At 39.6% G+C, this 21,457-nt stretch overlaps 1 protein-coding gene across 1 annotated transcript in view; it reads left to right on the top strand.

The window, feature by feature from the left end:
- Positions 1–19,790, top strand: part of DCLK1 (doublecortin-like kinase 1) — a gene marked incomplete at its 3' end in the record, with an annotated part of 53,588 nt that extends 33,798 nt beyond the window's left edge. Inside the window, exons 8-13 of the mRNA XM_009579036.1 lie at positions 3,010–3,143; positions 3,841–3,918; positions 4,564–4,660; positions 6,527–6,607; positions 13,858–13,971; positions 19,693–19,790. Coding sequence (XP_009577331.1) covers positions 3,010–3,143; positions 3,841–3,918; positions 4,564–4,660; positions 6,527–6,607; positions 13,858–13,971; positions 19,693–19,790 — 602 coding nt within the window. The remainder of the gene's footprint in view (positions 1–3,009; positions 3,144–3,840; positions 3,919–4,563; positions 4,661–6,526; positions 6,608–13,857; positions 13,972–19,692) is intronic.
- Between the last annotated feature and the right edge of the window lie 1,667 nt (positions 19,791–21,457).

Raw genomic sequence — 21,457 nt, 5'->3', positions numbered from 1 at the left:
ACTAACCAGGCGGGCAGCATCTGCCCTGATCAATACATGCCCCATTAGCAGGAAAAAACAACAGGGAGGATAAGCAAGGCCTGACAAAAGCCATAGAGTTACTACAGGAAAAATATGGGGGGCGAAGGGGAACATGCTGCTCTGGAGAGGGCGCCCAGAGAAGGATGCTCATCTGGAGCCTCCTTACTGCATCTCTTCCCGACTCCTGGGAGAGCTTTCCCCTTCACCTCCCTCTTTCTCTCCTTTGGTTTTCCCTTTTCCCCAAAAGTAACTTTCACGCGTAGAGCAGATGTGTGCCATCAGCTATAGACCCTGCTGATTGTGTGTGAACCTGTCTCAACGTCCTACGTGCAACACCAGTTATTCCTATAAGTGCTTAAATATTCCTTATTATCCTCAAGGCATGCAAAGCCCACCTAACAGTCAACTGTCCAAGTGTTTAGGGTATGCTGAATACCTGTGATTTTTTAGCATTTTTTTTGTTCTCTAGAGAGTGTCTTCCATGCTTTAATTGGAACATTTTTCATAATTGCTGCTATTTAGCACGTTTATTTTGTCAAGTCATGGGATGTCTTTATAGCCATATAATAAACCCTAGAGAACAACTTCTCTGACTGTTGCCATCTGCACTGATCACAAGAGCAGCTTAGAAAATACTGACAGTCTTTATAGTAATAGGATACATATGGTGGCACACAATTATGTGTGGCTGCATTCAATTGGTGTTGTACAATTACACAGTTTTATTGCTTAGTTAAAACAGTGAAAGCACTACATAGTAGGTAATTTGCACTAATCCCCATTTCTTTAATTGCCCTTCAGTATTTAAATGCAGTGGAACATATATAGCGTTTGTTCTGAATAACATGAGCATTAAATTATCTTTCACATTCCTTGACTGGCAAGTAACATACCACAGCTTCACATTGGGCTCCTTTTTATATGGAGTTATAACAGGGTAGGGAAAAGTTACTTTCTTCAGTTTACAAGTCAGCTAAAGTAGTTTTCCAAGGAAAGTAATTCCTGGAAACAGATGGGGCAAAATGCTAGAAAATGCACAGTATCAAACCTTCTGCATTAGTAAGTATTGTCAAACAAGCCTCTTCCATAATTAATTTCCAGGATATGCGAGTCATACAAGGTGTGGTCTGTTGAAGGAGGGGATTTATGAACCTTCACTAGGTTAACACAACTCGGAAAGGGCTTTGTAAAAGATAACCACATGAAATAGAATACTAGATGCTAATTAGAGTGGATTCAGCTCTTGATGTCTAAGGGCACACTTTACATTTTTCAGCAAGTGGATATTTAAAGCTCTAGTCTCTAGCCTTTAATTAAAACTGTTGTTGAAATTAGATTTATTACTGCCATTTCAGAGAGCACTTTCTTTAGTTTCAGGAACCAGATGTATTTAACAATCTGTGTTTTTAATAAAACCATAATTGCTTTTTTCCCAGTGCGTTTCTATAAGCCTATCTTTTTTTCTGGCTTAGTAGCAGAGAAATGTGAATCCATATCAAATTGCTGGTCCTCTTAAAGATCCAGTTGCATTATTAAAAATGACATAAGGAAAGGAGAAGAATTTTGTGTATTCTGAATGTCTGCTTGTGGCTGTATCACCTGGTAGCAGGGATTCAGAGAGGGGTTTTCTCTCTAGACATGGCTAACGTTAACAAAGGAGAAACTTGGGACTGTATAATAAAACTAATTATTATGAGCTATAGCAGATCTGTAACAAAAGTGGCGAGAGACTTCAAGATTTCATTCTTGCACTAAGTGAACTCTTCAAGGGTCCCTTGTAGAATTTATTGCATTTTTGTAAGAAAAAAATCTAGGATTTTGCTCTGCAAACAGTTGTAGATAAATGTGATTTGTGATGTAGGATTAGCTGGTCAAGATGGGTATTAGGGATGATTTTGGTTTTGACTCTGAAGTATGATATCTTCTATTTTTGCTCAGTGTTACTGCTAATTGTTGTCAGGATATCACTGTTGGTGAGCCAGGCTGCATGGAGCTTTGATTTGGGTTGCAAAATAATAATGTGACGCGTGTATACTTTAAGAAGACCTCCTGTAGACTGTTTCCATTTTTTAAGGTGCTGTTGTGGTAAACAGCATTAAATTGCATCATAAACAATTTTGAAATAGGAAGCCAGAACCCAAACCAGCAGCTGGATTAAAGAAAGACTCACAGTCTAGTGTTTAATTTAGTCTTTTTATTTTAAGCTTTTTTAAAATGTTTTCAGTGTTTGCAGGTTTGGGATTGTTCTGTCACATTGAGCCAGCTTTTAAAATTGTGTATTTTTAATTGATGTTTCTAGCTTTTTTCTTGTCACTATATCTTAATCTCCCTTTGCACCCATAAAAACCCATGAAAGATCATGTTGCTGCTGTGAAGACCATGTTTTAAGACAGGATTTTCATGTATACTCATTAACAGCCCTACCTATGTCAGTTGATGATGATGGTAACATACCAGTAAGACACTGATTGGTGTTTAACAGTCGTCCAAGGAGAGGACAGTGTTTCTAGGTGAAATAGTCCAGCCAGGTTTGCATCTTGTGACTTCAATACACAGAGAAGAATCTGTTGCTGCTATCAGTGCAGTCACTGTTGTATTATCCAAGAAGTTGAAATTCCTGTGCAAGCCTTTAAGCTCCGTGCAAGTAAAATGAATAAACTCCAAAACCCTACACTGTGAAGTAGGGAGTTAACTAGGAACGTCACTGCTGGAAGGTCAGACCTTTGCTTCTGGGCTTTAGCTTCTAGCAAGTAGTATGACCTTTGTTGGCCAAGTAGTGAGGTAAGTCTTTCCCAAACATGCTGAGTACATTCAAGGGAAGTTGTCCAAATTGTCTGTGAATTTTCAAAGCATGCGGAGAAGTATGTTGTAGGTAAGGAGGAGAAAAAAGACTGTAAATTAGAAGGAACATTTCAGGCAGTTAGTAAATGATACAGTAGTTACCTTGATGGTACTGTGTTAAACCTTTGAATTTTCCTCCTGATTTAGGTTTATGAACACCAAGATGGAAGCAAGTCCCTGAAGCTAGGAGACTTTGGCCTGGCAACAATTGTGGATGGACCTCTATATACTGTTTGTGGGACCCCAACATATGTAGCTCCAGAAATCATTGCTGAAACTGGGTAAATCACTTCTAGTGATGATTCATTGATGTGTACACAGTGGAGCATGTTCTCGCCAATGTGCCAGATAGGAGTTCTTGCAATTAAAATTGTTATGTTGCCTTTGCTTGGGTATGATGCAGAATTATGGCTCATAGAACAATTCAGTTGGAAGGGACCTCTGGAGGCTATCGTGTCCAAACCAGCTCAGAGCAGCGCCAACTTTGGAGTTATGTTAGGTTCTTCTGCCAGTTGTTGGCCTGAAACTTCTCAGCTTAACACTGAATTACTAACTAGCCATTTGCTGATACAATAAAAGTAATTCTTAAGCTGTCCCCAGAGACTGCTAGCTACCATTCACTTAATTTTGTTTCATTATCATGCAGTGTCCCCTTCTTCTGATTTGTTCCACAGAGTAAATGCCTGCTGGCTTGAGCAGCCTGTGTCACCTTTGCAGGCTTCATGTTGGTAGGCGACATTGTCTCACTCAAGAATACAGCACAACATCATCTGTGCACTCCTACATTCTGATGTGATGTGGTTTTAAGATGTAAATGGAAAGATTTGAAAGTGGAATTAGAATAGGTAGATAGGACATAGAGAAAGTTAAGATGAGAATATATAAGAAATTATTAATAATTCTGAAAATGTTTCCTCTGTTCTTGTACTGTAGTTCATAGGAGTCGGATGTCTCTAACCATGTCTCTCACACTTCTAGATATGGCTTGAAGGTGGACATCTGGGCAGCGGGTGTGATTACTTACATCCTGCTCTGTGGTTTCCCTCCGTTCCGTGGGTATGGACTGATCTATTCAACCATCCTTGTTCTGTGAATTGGTCCCTGTGCTGCTTTTGCATTAAGCACAGAGATCCCCACTGGAAAAAGTTCTCTGCTTTTAGGGTTTGCTTTTTCCCATGCTCTGCATAGTAATTTACACAAACCCCATAAATGTCTGTGATTTTACTGTAAAATCTCTGTCTCATGTTTGTTTATTTTAGTTTAAACTTCATTGCATTACAAAACAAGAGCCTCCATTACGGGTTCTGGGTGCCTTTGCCTGATGTTTAAAATACACAGTGAAATAAGCATCTTCTTTCATGGACCAAATACAACATATTTTGTGGTCGGTAAAAGGTAATTAAAATGTAAGCCGCTTAATAAGGACATGTCAGATCTTTTCTCCCCATCAAAGCAATTACAAAGTTGTTGACAACCCTAAAGAGAAGCAGGTTACCTCGGAAAGAATGTACCAAATGCACTTTGTTTTATGATCTCACCATTCACACCCATGGTTGCATGCTTGGGGGGAATCAACAGGTTCCAAAAGCATACTAAGGGATCGCCATTTAAAAGCAATTTCAAGAAGCCTATTGAAACCAGCTCTGGAAATAATTTCTTTGTGGCTTTTGTTGTTGTGTTTGTTTGGTTTTTACTTTACAGAAGTGGAGATGACCAAGAAGTGCTTTTTGATCAGATTTTGATGGGACAGGTGGATTTTCCATCTCCATATTGGGACAACGTTTCTGATTCTGCAAAGGTAGGTTTATATAGCTGATGATACTTTCTTCTCCAGTATTATTCCCAGTGTCAGTATCTAACGAATGTTGTTCTTTCACTGTGCTGTATTTGACATGTTTCATACATCTCGTGCTATACCTATAAATTCCTCTGGGTCACCGAGTATGTTGTCGTTTTATCACTGTCTGTTAGACTCCAGGTGGTTCTGAAATGGACCCCGTCTCTATATGATGTCTCACACAACAGAGACACCAGCAGCCCTTACTGATCAAGAAAAATTTTAAGTAACTTTGCTTGACCTACACTTCTTAGCTTGAAAGCTCCCTGGGACTGTGCTTTGTATGTACTCTTATGATGGGGACCAGGTACCAACCTGGAGCCTTTGAATATTATATAATAATATTATAGGGAGGCTGTTTTCCCCTTATTAATCCCATTAGATGATATGTCTGTTGTTTCTGTCAAAGAACCAGGCCTCGCATTGCCTGTGACTCCTTATTGTTGTCAGCGTGGTACAAAATACAGACGACTTCTGTCCACCAGTTCATGTAGCCTCTTGGCACATGACACGAGAGGTAGAGCTTGAGGTGTGCTAAGGCAGATACAATACTTTTCAGATACAGATCCTGACAGAGTTCATTGTACTTGCAAATCACTTCAAGCTTTTTAACTCTCATTAGTTCATTGGACCAAGAGCTTAACTCACAGACTTTCTAGGGATCTGGCATTCACTATAGTCACGTGTATAAATTTATGTAGACAAAGAGATAATACACATGTGTATATAAAAAAAAAAGCCAAAACCATAAAACTGTTCATATGGTGATCCTGTAGATCAGTGCTTAATTTCTGCCAGTTTACTTCTGTAGCCTGTAAGGCAAATCCAGGCAAAACTGTCTTCCCATTTCTTTCAGTGTGACAGTGTTTAATTAATCACAAAAAAATTGTGAAATTTGGAGGTGGATGCAGGTAGTGAAAGTAGGGTTCTACATTCTGAGTCTCCATTCTTCGGAAAGCTACATCAGAAGATATGTGGAGGGTGATCAGGACTAGCATTTTAGCCTGTTAACTAATGAGGTTAATGAATGAGATACAGTCATAGAGTTGGAAGAAGTCCTCTAAACCACATCGTGTTGTAGCAGGCTTTATTTCGTAGCATCATTAATGAGAACTCTGCAAGTCCTTTGCCAGTGATGTTCTCCTGTGAAACTTCTTCCAAATAGTACAGTCTAAAATTTCTGTTTTGAAGCATCAGCCTATTCATTTAACTTCTCTTTGTCACTAAGAATCATTAACTTTGGTCTTTGGTGATACCCCTTTATTTGCTGTCATACTGCCATCCTGTTTTCTGTGCACTCCACTCACTGGTGGAATTAGATATATGTTTATTTACATGCTAGTTGAAAACTAGGTAATTGCAGAGGAAATCAGAGGATGAAAAATAATGATTTTAAGTGGTTTTTTTTAATATCTTCTATGTTGTTTATACAAAAACTTAAAGTAGAATTCTAGATTTGCTGGCTTTTTTCCTACTGAGGAATTGGCTTTTTTTTGATGGGAAGCTAACCTAATTTCATGCGACCATCTGTTTTGTACATTGTGTATTAGGTGCTTTTCTCTTAAACAGTGGCTACAGAACTGTGACTCAGAACTGTCTTCTAGCTTTTCAAGGTACTGACAGATATTGATTTAAAAGTTCAGCTTGAAGTTCAGCAGCTCATAGTTGTTCTTTTTTTTTAATAAACTTAATATATTTCTGCAGTTGGTAGTTCACTCTCTCTTTGAGCACTCCTACATAATCGGTTGAAGAGCACTTTAGTGAATTAAATGTTGATTTGTTCTTTAAAATTGTTCTTTAAATTTGACCCAGTATTCCATTTCTCAGGAACTTATCACAATGATGCTTCAGGTAGATGTAGATCTGCGATTCTCAGCCTTGCAAGTTCTTGAGCATCCATGGGTTAATGTAAGTATTTTCAGGATTCTAGATGCTGCTTGTAATTTGGCACCTGTGAGCTCTTTTCTGTCAAGTCCTTTCTATGCCCTTTTGGAGCCAGCACATTCTAAAAATGCCACAAATTTAACTGGAAATAAGCTGGGTTATAGGCTGGTTTAGTATATCACGCGTACCTTGGAATATTTACTATTTTATGCATCCTTAGCTACATTTTCTCTGAAATATTTTGGGCCAGGTTTTCAACATATCTCAACCACACTTGACAAATTTATACCTCTAACAATCAGCTTGCAGGTTCAGTGACACATTTTGCTCTCCTGAAATCAGATGGACTTAAAAATCTGACAGTCATGATTAAGAGCTATTGAAATACAGTCCATAGTGTTAAGCCTACTTGATCCAGCATGAAACAGGGAAACCTTCAGAATCATATTTAGCTTCTGATGTTGAAATATACATATATTTATGTGCAGCCGTATCCATTTAATCTGAGTTACCATGAAATAGCTATTTATGTATCCTGGCTTATCTCTAAGCGACTGGACATTTGCCATAGAAGTGGTAATCAGTGAGGTGGCATACAGATAAATCTGGAAGAGAATAAAGAGATTTCTCTTTAATTAATGTTGAGGCAAGGACACTACTTAATATTTGTTAATTATTTCAGACTATTTAATATGTCTTAAAATACTTGGATGGCAAGAAAGAAAAATGGGAGAAAAGCCAGATTCAAATTCAGAAGGGAAGATTGAGAAAAGAAATACAATTGGGATGAGCAGGGAAAAAAAAATTAAAGGAGGAAGAAACAATGTTTTGTTTGTTGCAAGTTTGAGTGTGCAGTCCTCCCTGGAATACTATTTTGGTCCCCCAGCTGCTCTATCCAAAATCTTTTTCTCACTAAAACACTATTCTAAAAATTCAAATATACAGTAACTTCAAATGTTAATCTTTTTTTATGAAAGTGTCCTCAATATAGCCCAGAATAGTGGTGATCAGTTAAGTGTTTAGCAAGTATATGCTTTAGTCTTGGAGACTCCCTTATTGCCCAAACCATTTTTTTTTAAATTGTAAATGCTATTATCATGCAGAGCACTTCTGCAGTGAACAAAGAGTGAAAGGATCCAGGACAATGTCTGATGAAAATCTTTTCATTTTTAAGATGACATTCAAGCAGCTGAAATATTAATTTTCCTTGGTGCCAGGTGCTGTCCTTGGACATAGTGTTCTATCATAGTTTGTAATGACTTTTGGTGACTGAGGTGTCTCTCTGTCTCCGCGGGAGGAGAACGGGTGGGGATTTCTGGAGTGCTGCTGAGGAAGAGATGGAAGTGACTGATCAGAAGCCGCAGAGAGGCCAGGTCATGCGCGGTGTCAGTCTGCACACTGCTGCTGAAGTTACTGAAACATCACTTGTTTACACCACATAAAGGTGTGGTCACTAATCTTCCTCTCTTTCTGGAAAATACATTGGAACTGTTAATGCCCACCCCCAGACACCTTTTTTTTTTTTTTGGCTTCAGTTACACCAGATGTATTTTAAGAAGCCTTTTTAGCGAGATGTGTTAAGAAGAAGAGGTGCAGCTTTTTGTCAGTAACGTGATGGTGATGGTGTGCAGGTGAGATGGGGGTCTGCTCCCTGCCCTCACTAGTGCCTGCCAATGAGGAAGGATGGGGGAAGGGGACAGGGGCTAAAGTCTTCTAACACCTCAGAGCTCCAGTAACCAAAACCTGAGCTCTGGTTACTGAAGTACCCTGGCAAATTCCTGGGTTTCTGTGCAGTAAGTTGAAATGCAGAGCCCTTTGCCAGAGGATGCTGTACAGGCCAAGTATAAATGGATTCAAAAGGGAGTTTGATATGTTTTTGGAGGATGAGCCCCTTGGTGCCTATTAAATATGGTGGTCTGGATACAACTCTGGGCTCACAAAGTTCTTAAGTACTTGGTTGGCAGAAACTGGAGGATATACCAGGGAAAGTTCAAGATCTACTTGTCTCCCTTAAATGTACTATTTCCTAAAAAGTGACTACGGTGCATTGTTGGAAACAGGATACTGTGTTCAATTCATCTTTGGTCTAGCTCTGCTGCACTTCTCATAGTTTTATGCTGTTTATAATTCTTTGCAATCAAAACCTGTAGCAGTTCTGTCTATAAATAAGTGAAACAAATACTCCGTGACAGTTCTGTATTTTCTTCTTTTCTGTCCCGTTGCTACTTTTAGCAATTGAGACGAGTCAGTATTTTGTCTTCAGCAATAGGCTAACGGTAGTTCATAACGCAGATCAAAACCTTTTTTGAATTTTCTTATGTATCCTCCAGATATTTTATCTGGAAGGAGAAAGGCCAGCACTGGGACCAGTTCAGGAAAGTGCTTGATTGAGCACATTCCAAATGTCGCTCCTATTTCAAGGCATCACACATGGAAGCACTTAATATTAGGCATAAAATTAACTAGATGGCACTAAAATCCTAGTTCACTTCAGGAGAAATAAGAACAAAGCTGAGCTGAAACAGGTGCTTAAATGCTTTCGTGAAAAAGGACACTTCCCTGAAGTGGGTCTGAGAAGTATGCGGTGGCTAGCCTAGCAGGGACAGCCTGCTTGTGTACGGAGGCGGAATGATGCACTGGTGTCAGATCCGACCTCGCATCCCCCTACCATCACCAGCCTGACCCGCTGGGAGTCTGTCACACAACCTCCCTGTACCTCATTTTCCCAGCTTCAGGACAGGGAATTAATATAGTCATCCCTGTTTATAAAAGGCTCTGTGATCTATCTCATAATTACCTGAGCAATTATCTGCAACTTCCGTAAAATACTGTCTTTCTGAGAAGAAATGGCACATGGAGTTTTCACCTAACACTCCATTTTCCCAGATAACCTGTTCAAATACTTTTTCGTGGCATCAAATGCTGGACTTCACTTTCCCTTTTCTTATTTCAGTTTTGAACCTATTCATAGAGTGGTAAACTTGCAGCTAAAATACTGGATAGGACAGCTGGCTTGAAAAGCAGGCATGTGTTTTCTTCAACAATTTTAAGAAACATTTTCTCTCTTTGATCAAACCTTTGATAGAAGTGTTGTAACTGCTTACACTGTATAAAACCATTTTGTAGATTGTAAATAACCATTCTACTTTATAGCTGCTTACTATGTGATTACTTGGTAAATTGCTGAGATTCCTGGAATGTGCTTTGACAGTTTCAATAGGAGCCAACCCTCATTTCAGTTTCAGTTTTTGCTATAAAAATAGCTGGAATCCTCCTGGAAACTGCAAAGCTTGTTATGGTCAGAGTCAGACCAGTAAAGCAGTTCCTATGTCAATAATATCCCACCTGTTTTCAATTCAAAAAAACAAAACCTGAAAAGATGTTGGCTACGTGCCACTGCCACAGATGGAGATCTTGAATTCTAAACGCAATTCAGCAGCAGTTCCTTGCCCCCTCCATTTAGTTTATTTGGATTTGTATCTCCTATGCAGTACACTTAGACCTGGAAACAAATCCATCAGTTTATACTTCCCCTACAGGGACCCCAGCTCTTTCCTTTACCTGCTCAAATTCTTCACAAAACCAAAGAATTATAAAAGAGGCTGGAAGCTTGAGGTCTGGCATTTTAAACATCGATGATATTGATAACCTGAATTATACTATATAAGTTACGGGACAAACCTACTTTCTTTTTGTTGTATAAGTAGTAAATATTTCCTGATCCGGCATTGAGCAGTGAATGCTGAAAGGGATGGATTGTATTCTGTAAATCCTTCTCTGTTAAAATAATCAATATAAAATGTGGTGTGTTGTTGCTGGAGGAGGAAGATGGCACACACCGCTCTATGAAGAATTAGGGAAACTGGAGCTTTTGCATATTTCCTTAACCATGTCTGCCTTGGAAATTTGTGTGCAAAAGAAATGAATAACCAAGCAGTAAATAGTAATAAGCTGGACATTTGTAAGGAAGTTAATTTAAAAAGACATTTCTTATTTGGCAGCTGCACTGCTTTTGGTTACACCCTAGGACACTGCCCAAAGAAAAATCTCCTTGTAATCCTTAAAGGAAACAGAGTCCAAAAGCTTTTTCAGCGCTTCTATTTGCTCTAATTTTCTGCTGTCATTTATATAATGACCTATTCATCTGATGCTTTTAGACCTGGAAAGTAAAGCTCTTGTGACCAGCTTATGAAATGGATCTGAGTGCTTCAGGGCAGCAGGAGCCTGGGAATCCAGAACTTTGTTCCATCTTTTTAACACGTCTTTTTTCTTTGAGTGGCAATGTCTCCTGCCGTAGAGAACAATGCAAATATGAAAAGAATGTTTATTAATTACTTAAGTGGTGCCAAGACCCTCTGCCTCTTTTTTTTTTAATTTTATTTTGATTTCTTGCAAATAGACCATGAAAGGTATTTTGTGGAGGCTGATAAAAAAAAAAATATAACTTAAGATCCCAAGCAGTTTACATTGTAAAGCGCTCAGGAGAGTGCTTCTTTCAGAGTGTCAGCAGTCAACATTTTCTGAAGCTCATGACCCTTTAAGATTCCCAGAGTTGAGCACCAAAAATCACTAGTCATCTTTAAAAGATCTTATTCTGACTGCTAAAGCTGAGATGAAATTCTGTGATCCTAACCTGCTGCAAGAAGAAGTTCCTATAGCAAAAAGTTAAAATAGGGGAAAGGAACAGTTAACCTCTTTGGGGGCTGACATCCTTCCCACTACAGCAACCTGATGAAATTCTTGTCAGCAATATTTAGCCTGTTCTCTAATTCTACAACTTACCCTGCTGATCTGGTGAATCTGGGGTTTTTTTCACTTCTGGCCTTTTTAAACTGCAGAGCAGCTTGTTTTGTGTGTAGTTAAACAGCTGTCATCTCTCACCCTCAGTATCTGTTTTATTGTTGGCTGAAGTGATTCCAGGAGCCAGCTAATATATATTAGCTTGTTTATAAAGCACGTTGGAATAAAAAAAAGATAACAACTAGACATCAGGTAGCACCAACAGTAGTAAGAAAATTTATATGAAAAATAGCGATGGAGTAATTCTCATATATCCCTATGCTGCATCTTAAATTGAGCTGGAAGATACTTCATCTAAAAGCTGGAGCCCAAACTATGTGTCTCTGGCACATTGCCACTGGAACTGTGGGTGTGGTGCTTCACCAATAAAATATTACCACAGTCTTGGTAACTATTGTCTTCTCCGTAATTTAGTCTTTTGACAAGACGACATGAATGTTTGGCAGGCTTTCATGTCAAGAAAGCCAAGAGAATGATTTCCCCCCCCCAGTGAAGAAGAGTTGACTTCACAGACTAGCTTCCTTCTGGGAAAGGCAAGGTCAGCGGAAAGCAGGTTATTTTTAGGGGTCATATACCACCGAGCCAAGACTCCCCGGTGCTAGACAATAATCAGCTACTGGGTTGTATTGTTTTGTTTTGTGTTTTGCAGCTGTGTGCACTTGACCATATTTTGCCAGCTGAGACATTTTGTTAAGGGGTGAGTGAGGGATCTCTAAACACAAACTCCCCAAGCTAAATAAATAACAAACCCTAAGCAACCTCCCTAAAATTCCCATATGCTCACTGAACTCATGATTTACTGCAGCAACTCTGTAACTCTTCAAGTGCACTCCAAATTGCTGCAAAGCCAGAAAAAAAAGTGTCTGTCATCTCTTTGTATTCTGATCTTGTCTCTTGTTTGCCTGTATTCTGCTAGGACTTCACTTAAGTGGATTTTTAAGAACTTTTTCAACTGTTGAGAGCTATGCATACCATGCAGTACCAGCTTGGGATGACCATTGCAGATGGCCAGTGGCCTGATATCCTGCATATTCTGCCTATTCTGGATTTTGTTGCCTATTCCGGCTATTCTGCATATTGTTGCCTGAAATCCTCCGTATTCTGATTCTGCTAGCGGGGAGGTCTCACCGAGTGGTGGCTTTTTGCACTTTTTTCAGGCATAGGGATCTTATGTGCAATTTCTAAATAACTCCTTTTTTCTCTTGGGCTTGAATTCAACCTGCTGACTTGCGCAAAACTGCAAACTCCCTTCTTTCTGCTAGGGTTTCTCTTCAGCGTCGAGGATGCCTGTGTGCCTAGGTGCAGATAGACAGGTTTGCTCTGCGAAGCGGGATGTCTCAGCCGGGAGGAGGCACCTCCCGGCCCAGCCGCGTGGCTTCAGGGCTGGGGCTCGGTGAGCGCACGGCCGGCTCACTTGGTGCACACGACAGCAGAACGTGTGTCTGCTTTGGCTTGGCCATGTAGTTGTGTGCCTGCTTTTACCTCAGGTTAGCTCAAGCTGAGAACACGTGTCTTTCGGCAGGGAAGAAGAGGCCATCCACAGCTGGCTCCAGCCCTTCTCTGCTTTCCCAGGCAGTCTGTACCTCTGTCTGTCCTTTCCCCACAGCATCCCAGGCTTGTGTGCCTTGGGACTGGGGGAAGGAATTGCAGTCCCTTGTTATCAATCAGTTGGAGATTCGATTGGCAGAGGTGGCTTTGTTTAACTATGGTTTTAGTACGGTACGGTCATAGTCTGCGGGGAGACTTAACAAGCCGTAAGCCCACGCCTAAGCTGGCCTGCAGACGTATGCAATGATACATCCTGGCGTTGGTGAGGTCCCGCGCTCACCTGCCCTGAGGGTCTCGGCCAGGGCATGTCTCAGCTCCCATCTTGCCTGGGTTTCCTCGCCATGGGACTCACTGAGCCGTGGCTGGAATGTTCATCCAACCCCATAGTCCCCAAGTTTGCAACTGTTACAACGAGACAGGGACCTTATTGATGTCTCACAGGGCTGTTGGAGATCCTTTCCTGCGTCCTACCAAAACAGGGCTTCTGGTTTCTATATTCTCTTGGGCTTTTTCTACATTTGAAGTCATTATCTTTAAATTTATGTGATGAGTAAACAGAATCATAAACAGGTCCGAGTTTATCAAGCTTTGAAATATTAATGGACCTAAAAATAAGTGGGCAGTGGTAGTTAAGACATGGTAGAAAGAATAATAAAATATTTTACAATTATTATTAATTGACATTACCTAAAGTTTGAGAAGAAGATACTGGGTAAAGAAGAAGAGAGAGGCTGCTTCATGACATAATATGATGTTCACCTTATAAATAGCTTAAATATATTAATGGAGACAATGACTGACCCATATTTCATTACGAACTTTTTTGTAAACTTTTTCTGTATTGACAGGTGCTATCAGAATCACCTTGCAATTCCTTTTTTTCGCCTATTCTCTCTGAAGTTCTATTTGGCTTTATTTCTCTGCAGGACGATGGCCTTCCAGAGAATGAACATCAGCTCTCAGTTGCTGGGAAGATAAAGAAGCATTTCAACACAGGCCCTAAACCGAACAGCACAGCAGCTGGAGTTTCTGTCATAGCAGTAAGCATCTGAAATACACAGCTGAAACACTTAAATATGTGCCCGCAAGACAGTGTGTGTTTAGGACATGCCACCGAAAGAAACCGGAGAGGGTTAATCTTTAGATAATTCGAGCATTTAAATAATATAAATGTAGATAGACTGGTATTCTGCGCAATTTCTCCATTGATTCTCCTTGTGAGTCACATTGTTATTTAACAGCCATAGGAGATCTAACAGTACCCACACTTCCACATTTTACCAGAAGATCAGTGGACCTAACTCCAATGTAGATTCAACAATTCGAACTATGGGATCATGACATCTTACTTGGCAGCAGAATCATCACATGGATTGGGGCCAGACAGAGGTTGTAGCAGAAGAACAGCAGCACTTTACAATGAGTGAAAATTCCTTCAAAATTGTAACAGAAAATCCGTATGGCAGCCTGAGCTTCTCTTCTCTGAAGACATCCAAGAGAGCTATGATGCCTCAGTGCTACCTTCAGAGTTGGTACGAGTCTAGCCACTTCAAATTCAGCTGAGCAGCAGCATTTTATTGTACTGCCACATGCAAGCTGCTTCCCTTTAGGCAGAAGGACTTAATTGGGTAAAGACTTAGTGGAGCTCCTTGCTGCCTTCTGTCATGTTGCAATTCCAGTCTAGGCATTCCAGGTTAGAACATGTCGAAGCTTCTGAAACCAAGCTTGACCAAACTTTTGATCAAGCTTTACGGAGGTTTCAGTGGCACCCTCAGTGTAGCATAGATCATATACATTTGTATTTTTTCCCCAAAGATGAACATGTGTATTAGATATACACGCGCACAGAATATATTCAGTGTTTTATGAGATTATTCATACTAATGCCATTGAATAGCAACATGCACATCCTTTACATTTTTGATACATCTGCCTGTGTTTGTAAGTTTTTCTTTATTACTCATGGTAATGTTAACGCTCCAAATAGTCACTAAAAATAAGTGACACATTAAACATAACCATTCCCATATCAGATTACTTGGTGTTCATTCCCAGCTTCCATAAATTGCAGGTGGTGTGACTGCACATGTACACTTTCTTGTACTGTTTCCACTTTCATGTTTCTCAGCTCAGCCCCTCCAGTGGTGAGTTAAATCAGCATGAAGTAAACTCAGCTCAGCACATGCAATCTGGCTCACAGGTGTGAACTGTTTGTGCAGCAAAATGGATACTCTCTCAAAGTTACTTGGTATAAGTACTTAAAATTTCAAGCTGTGCCTCTCTCATATTTTTTCTTTACTCTTTCCAATCCTGAACGTCCTCAACATGGAGGCAAGTTGTTCCTCATGCTTTCCCTAGATTTTCTCAGTCATCAGCTAACATAGTCAGCATTTATTTATTTGCATTTTTAAGCAATAATACTGCAACAACTCTCCCACAACTAAAACATCACATACCCATTGCTCATCTGAAATGCAGGTATGTTCTGAATAGACTAGCTGAAACCGTGTTCCTTTCAAATGGACTGCCAGCACGCTTATCCATGAGAATTACTGCTCGATCCTCCATGCTAATGACTTCAAAGCTTAAAAGCGAGAAATGATGCCTCTGTCCTCATCCATCCCTTGCCTCCTTTATGTTTTTAATTTCCCCACCCTCCTCTTTTTTTTCTTTGCCCCAGTTGCTCTGCCAAGGAATTGTTTACAGCAGTTTGACACTTGAGTAATGAAAAAGACACTGTAGTGAATCTTTCCACTGCAAAACATTATACATCAGAAAAAAAAAAAAAGTATATGTTTAATTATATTCTTAATGGCTTTTATTTATTTTTTAGTGTTTGGAAGTTTAACAGATTATTTTTAGTGATCTTCTCAACGGGTGAACATCATACTCTGGCACAATTAATCCTGCAACTTGGCCTATAAAGTAGAAATGTTTAGAATATTTTTACAGAATTCAGAAAGTGGTTTGATTAGCTTGTGTCAATTATTTTCTGAAAACTTGGAAGACATGGGGAAGTATAGACCTCTTTAGTGTTTTGGTAATGTTCCAGAAAGCTAGATAATTTTGATCTTAAGAATAAATTGCCTTTATTTTCTACAAAACTAATTTAATAAGTAAAATAAAGCCAAAAGCAAAACAACAAAGCCTTTAATTGTTGTTTCTGCATTTGAAAGCATGCTTTATATACATTTGACGTGCATGTCATCAGGGTTTTGTGTTTGGGAATCTTCCTTTAACTGTGCAATCTCAAATATCATAGAAGTAAATCTTATTAATGAAGCCTGCTCTAGATTTAGAATTTTCAAAGTATGTACAGATGCTGTAACGTATTGTTCAGCACTAAAGATGTGCACTAAGTATATTTTCCATAAAAATACTGTTTTATTGTGCCTGCCTGTATGTTTACTGTAACTTTTTGAGAGTGCTTGTGTATATAATATATAGAGATGCCTTCTGTATATTATATAACACATCTGTGTCTGCGTGTGTTTGTGAAAATGTGTTAATATGTGCATATATTTATATAGCTTACTTAATAGTATAAAAGATAAATATTAGCACTATTTTGAGTTTTATAACTCTGTTTATGGACAGAGATAGCTAATCTGTGGTATTTAGTTCTTAATTTGTCCTCACACTGGTATGACATTATATGCCTGTTTTCTTTGGTGGTAAGAAGTAACACACCTCAAAGATCTCAAGCAGTATTTATCATATGCACCAATTAAAACTATAACATAAAAATTAAGTTCCTAAAGATGCGTCCCAGCTTGACTGGGAGGAAGTTTGAAGCCACGTGTATTTTACATACATCTACTGAGGCTACTGCTTCCTTTAGCGATGTCCAAATACATCGTATTGACTCCTCTGGTTCAGACTTACGTCTGCGTTGTTGACGTGGTAACCCCCAGTAAAAGTTGTCTCTGACCATTCAGGGCAGAGACAGCCTACAAGTTCTCGTGCATGTGTCCAGACTTCAAGTTTGTCCACATTTGAAAGGATTTGTCAGTTTGGACAAACTACCATAATGAACGTGTTGTGCATGCCTAGCAAAGTAGTTCCTTTGCTGATGTAGCAGAAGATGATTCCTCAAACAAAATTAACTATACAGGCAAAGAGACTTTTCTGTTGATACATTAATATATCATTAAAAGTTCTGCCAGCATAACTAGGTCAGTTGGGAAAAAATTCCCTTAAACCAACATAGCTTTGCCAGCAAAATTTTAATTGGAGAGCTAGCGTTTAAAACAGCAAGAGAATTAACAAGTTCCTGAAAAACACTGCTTGCTGATGGGAGAATATTTAGGAGAAAGATCACTTTACTTGCCCTGTTCTTATACTCTTGTCATAGGCATTGGCTATGGGTCTCTGTAGGAGACAGGGGCTGGGCTAGTGCCCCTCCAGTCTGTATCAGAATGGCCGCATTACTGTTAAGCATGTGCCAAAATATTTGCAGGATCAAGTTTCTCATGCAGCTTTCCAATAGGAACAGTATTTTGTAGTTCCGTGATGGTGTTTATAAAAGGTACTGCAAGTAAAAACATAACACCAGACTTTTACTAAATAGTCTTTTTAAAATTTGGGGATAGATTTTTTCCTTCAATTCTGCAAGGATGTCATCCCGTATGGGGTTTTTTTTGGCCACAAAACAATACCCTGTGGCTGTACCCTCTGGGCTTTAGTGACAGTGGCTAAAGTGGCCAAGAGCCAAAATAATTTTTTAAGAATGCTTCTGCGATCCAGAGGTGTGCTGTAATTCCGTATATGAACTGAGCATTGTTTAATTTGTGTTCTTGTCTGAAGTGTTAAAGCTTTGCCTGTATGTTGTCACTTTTGTGCTTGCATTTTTGCCATTGTTAAGACAGAAGAAAAGACTAATGATAATGTTCTGTTAAGGTTGTATGAGGTCTCTGTCTTGGCAATGGGAGTAAACTCCAGCTGGAGACTCACAGGAATCCAATAAGACAGCAAAAGAGAAAATCTGCTCAGAAAGTTGGTGCAGCTCTCCGCCTCTTGCAGAGTCCTCGCTGGGCGGTGGGCACTGGCACGGGGCCGCTGCCTGCAGTCCAGCAAGGGGAAGGCAGCGGATGGGTCATTGCCCTGAGTTCTGCCAATTTTAAAATAAAATCAGAAATTCCAAGTGGCATTTTTAGCAGTGGGATTTCTTGGGTGGTGTGGAAGAGAAGCCAAGTTTGGTCTGTGTGTTCTGCTCGGCTTAAAGATGAACCTGTGCCTCGGATGTCACTTCCCACCTATTGTCTGTGTTGTCCTGGGATCATTGTCCGCAAGTCGGGTTTCTCATGGCAGGATTTCCACACTGACCAAATTGTTTCAGCTTGTGTTAGGAAGCAACTATCCCGATTTTCTCTATATTACTTCTTAGCTGTTCGATTTTAGGGCAATATTTTTGATCTGCTTTTTAAGAAAACATCCCTTTTGTGTATTTTATATGCAGCGTACAAGGAAGCCAGTAGATGGCAATAGTAGACCAGTGTAGTTAAGCCAACAGAAAATTAACTCTAGGTACAAGGTTCTCATGGTTTTAAAAAGGAAACGTCCTTTAAATAATTCTAAATAAGATGAAAGCGGCATTGTTTTAACAAAATGGAATAAATTATTAAATTCTACTCTTGCAGGGGAGTCATCAAGAAAAATTTAAATTTGCAGTTAGCTCCTAGCTACCCTTGAAGTGGTTGGTAACTAGAAATGTGTTGAACTGCTTTTCTGAATTTAGAATTAGAAACTGTCATCAGTATTGGAAATATATGCCACGCTCTTATTGAAGCACAAAACGGCTTTTTCTCTTCATAGGGAAAAATGTGAAAATCATCACAACTAACAATTTTAAAGCAGGCAGAGTGTCTCCCTCAAGATATTTTCCCCTAAAATTTTATTTAACTCGGCTAAATGATGTCTCCACCGTCTGTTAGTGCAGCACAGAAGGATTAGAGAAAACAACACATTTTCTTTGTTCCTATGCACATGATTCTACTAATGGCAAACTAAACTTAAAAGATCTATATTCCTTAAGTAATATCATGAGCACACTTTCCTGGACACGATGTTAAGTTCATTTCCATTTTGACTTTAATTGGTGCAATTTTAAACCGAATAGTTTTGTACTGTTATCTTTTTGAGCATGAGGTGTAAGCTGAAATGATAAACAATGTTATTCATGGCTCTGAGTAGTCCGACTCTGCAAGGTTAACGCATTTTTAGAAATGAATTACCATGATTGATGGGGTATCAAAACCTGATTCTTTTCATCTTTACACATTCCATGATTATGAAGCAGTCTAATTTAAGCCTTGTGTAGTCTGTCTAGCCTGCTCCTTGTGATGGTTGCACTGCATTTTTTTTTTAAATTATTAAACCTCTCAGTTTAATTGCAAAAGATAATTTTCCATTACTGGTATGTGCAACTTGAAAGGGCACTTCTGTCTTTGGAGGTAACAAGATATTTGTCAGACTTTCAAATGAATGCATTATGCATTAAGTAACCTATTTCACAAACTCCTTTTTAGTTTGAATAAATTGGCTTCTAATTTAGTAAGAGCGAATCTAGAGTTAGTATCTTTTATTTATTTACTTTTTTTTCTTTTTCGTTTTCGTCTCCGGTACGTAGCTTTAGGATGTTAGATAAGCCTTCTGAAAGTGAAAACAGTAAATATGCACTAAATAAGGAACAGCTTGCTCTGGAGTCTGAATTCTTTAGCCTAATGTCGATCCACTGAGTTGCCCCGTTTCTCTCTGCTCAGCTGGACCACGGGTTTACCATCAAGAGATCAGGGTCTTTGGACTACTACCAACAACCAGGAATGTATTGGATAAGGTATGAGATGGTGCAGCGCCAACAGTCAGTGTTTCCATGGCAACGTGCTGGCAGTCTCCATTAACCAGTTCCTTCAGTGGATAAACATGCTTTTTGATTTGTTATCCGGTCCATATGCTGCTTTATCAGTTTCGTTTTAATCTTGATTGAGATGCCACACCCCCTCATTCCCTTTCTTCACCCATCCCTCACACCCACATTGCCAGCTTTCTCTTCATCGCACATGCTCAGTATCAATTTCCCCTATAGTTAAAAGGACAGTGTATATAGAAAATCTACTAGATATGCTGAAGTACGCACCCTCCCCCTCCCTATTGCTTGTTAAGGCATCTGCTTCCCCCGCGCTCCTGTTTGGAAACACACGGAGCAGCAACAGGCTCTCAGCATATATTGTCTTCTTTTTCCATGCGAGATGTGGAGCTATATACTGTCATTTTAAACCCACTAAACACAATCCTTACCTTAGATTGAACAATGCATTTACATAGCGATCTGTAGAAACTCTCCCAAGTTCAATGAAATACAATGCATTGTATGTGCTGGTAAGCTTGTGTTTCTAACAAGGCATTCTTTCTCTTTTCTTTTTAAAACCCTTCTGATACCTATTTATTTTGATTTGATTTTTTTAAATATTGCATGAGTCTTTTGAATATCTTTTTCTTCATTGTGTAACTGTGCCAGGGTTGTTGTTAGCTGGCTTAACCTGTGTGATAAAATGGGACTCTGGGCGGGGGGCGGGTATTCTGGAGTGGGGCAAGGAGGGATCCAGATCTGATAGCCCATGCGAGGCCCATGCACCTCCTCAATCAATCCAGAGCCCTGGAATTTCCATCAAGTGGTTATTTGCTGGCTTTTTTCCTTCGTATTACTCACAAGACCTGCACTTTGATAGCTGGAGAATTTTTTTAAGTTTCTTGCGAAACCTGTATTTTCTAACACTGCAGTGATTGAAGCCTTTAAAAACTCATCTGTGAGGTATTTGGAAAAACCCAGCAAATTAACCGCATTAGCAAAACAGCAGAGATGGTCACTGCAAGTGTTTCCAGTAAAGTAAAACTCCCACCTGGATCATTTCACTGACTGCATGGATCGGGCTGCAGCACAGTTTCCATAAAACCTAGCAGTTCCCTGAGCACACACTGAGGGTTAAGTAGATTCTGATATGGATGTTCTGGGGAAAGAAAAAACAAAAATAATCCTACTTCTTCAGGCAAGAAGTAGAAAAGTAGTTCCTATCCATCAGCTGAATGCTGGCTAGCAAGAATTGAGAAACATTTTCACTCCAAGTGCTGATTGTGTAGCAGTACCTGTAATTCCAGCCTATCGCACTTGTGTCCGTGCTATAAACCTACCGCAGCCTGCAAGGACATAGCAAAACCTGCTTGGTCTATCTTGTCACTTGGCATCATGCTTCGCAGGTTCCAGCCCTGTAGCACAGCCGAGAGACGGCAGCACAGCGTCTGTGCTTTCTGGTTTTGAAGAAGAGGGGAGTGGGGCCTGAGTGCCCAGCTTAGCCAAGTGTGGGTTTGATAGTATTAGAGGAATTTTTCTTTTCCGCTTACGAAGGAAAGATGGCATTTTGTGTCAAGCAGGACTTTGTCAAATAGTTGCAAATTTAATGGCTCCTCTGTAAAACGGGGGAAAACTCACATGAGCTTTATTTATCTTCCTGGAGCTTAATTGGGATCTAT

The sequence above is a fragment of the Fulmarus glacialis genome, unplaced genomic scaffold, assembly GCF_000690835.1.
Source record: "Fulmarus glacialis isolate BGI_N327 unplaced genomic scaffold, ASM69083v1 scaffold42325, whole genome shotgun sequence".
Taxonomy (NCBI): domain Eukaryota; kingdom Metazoa; phylum Chordata; class Aves; order Procellariiformes; family Procellariidae; genus Fulmarus; species Fulmarus glacialis.
The sequence above is the reverse complement of the archived record's forward strand: the minus strand, read 5'-3'. Positions and strand labels throughout refer to the sequence as shown.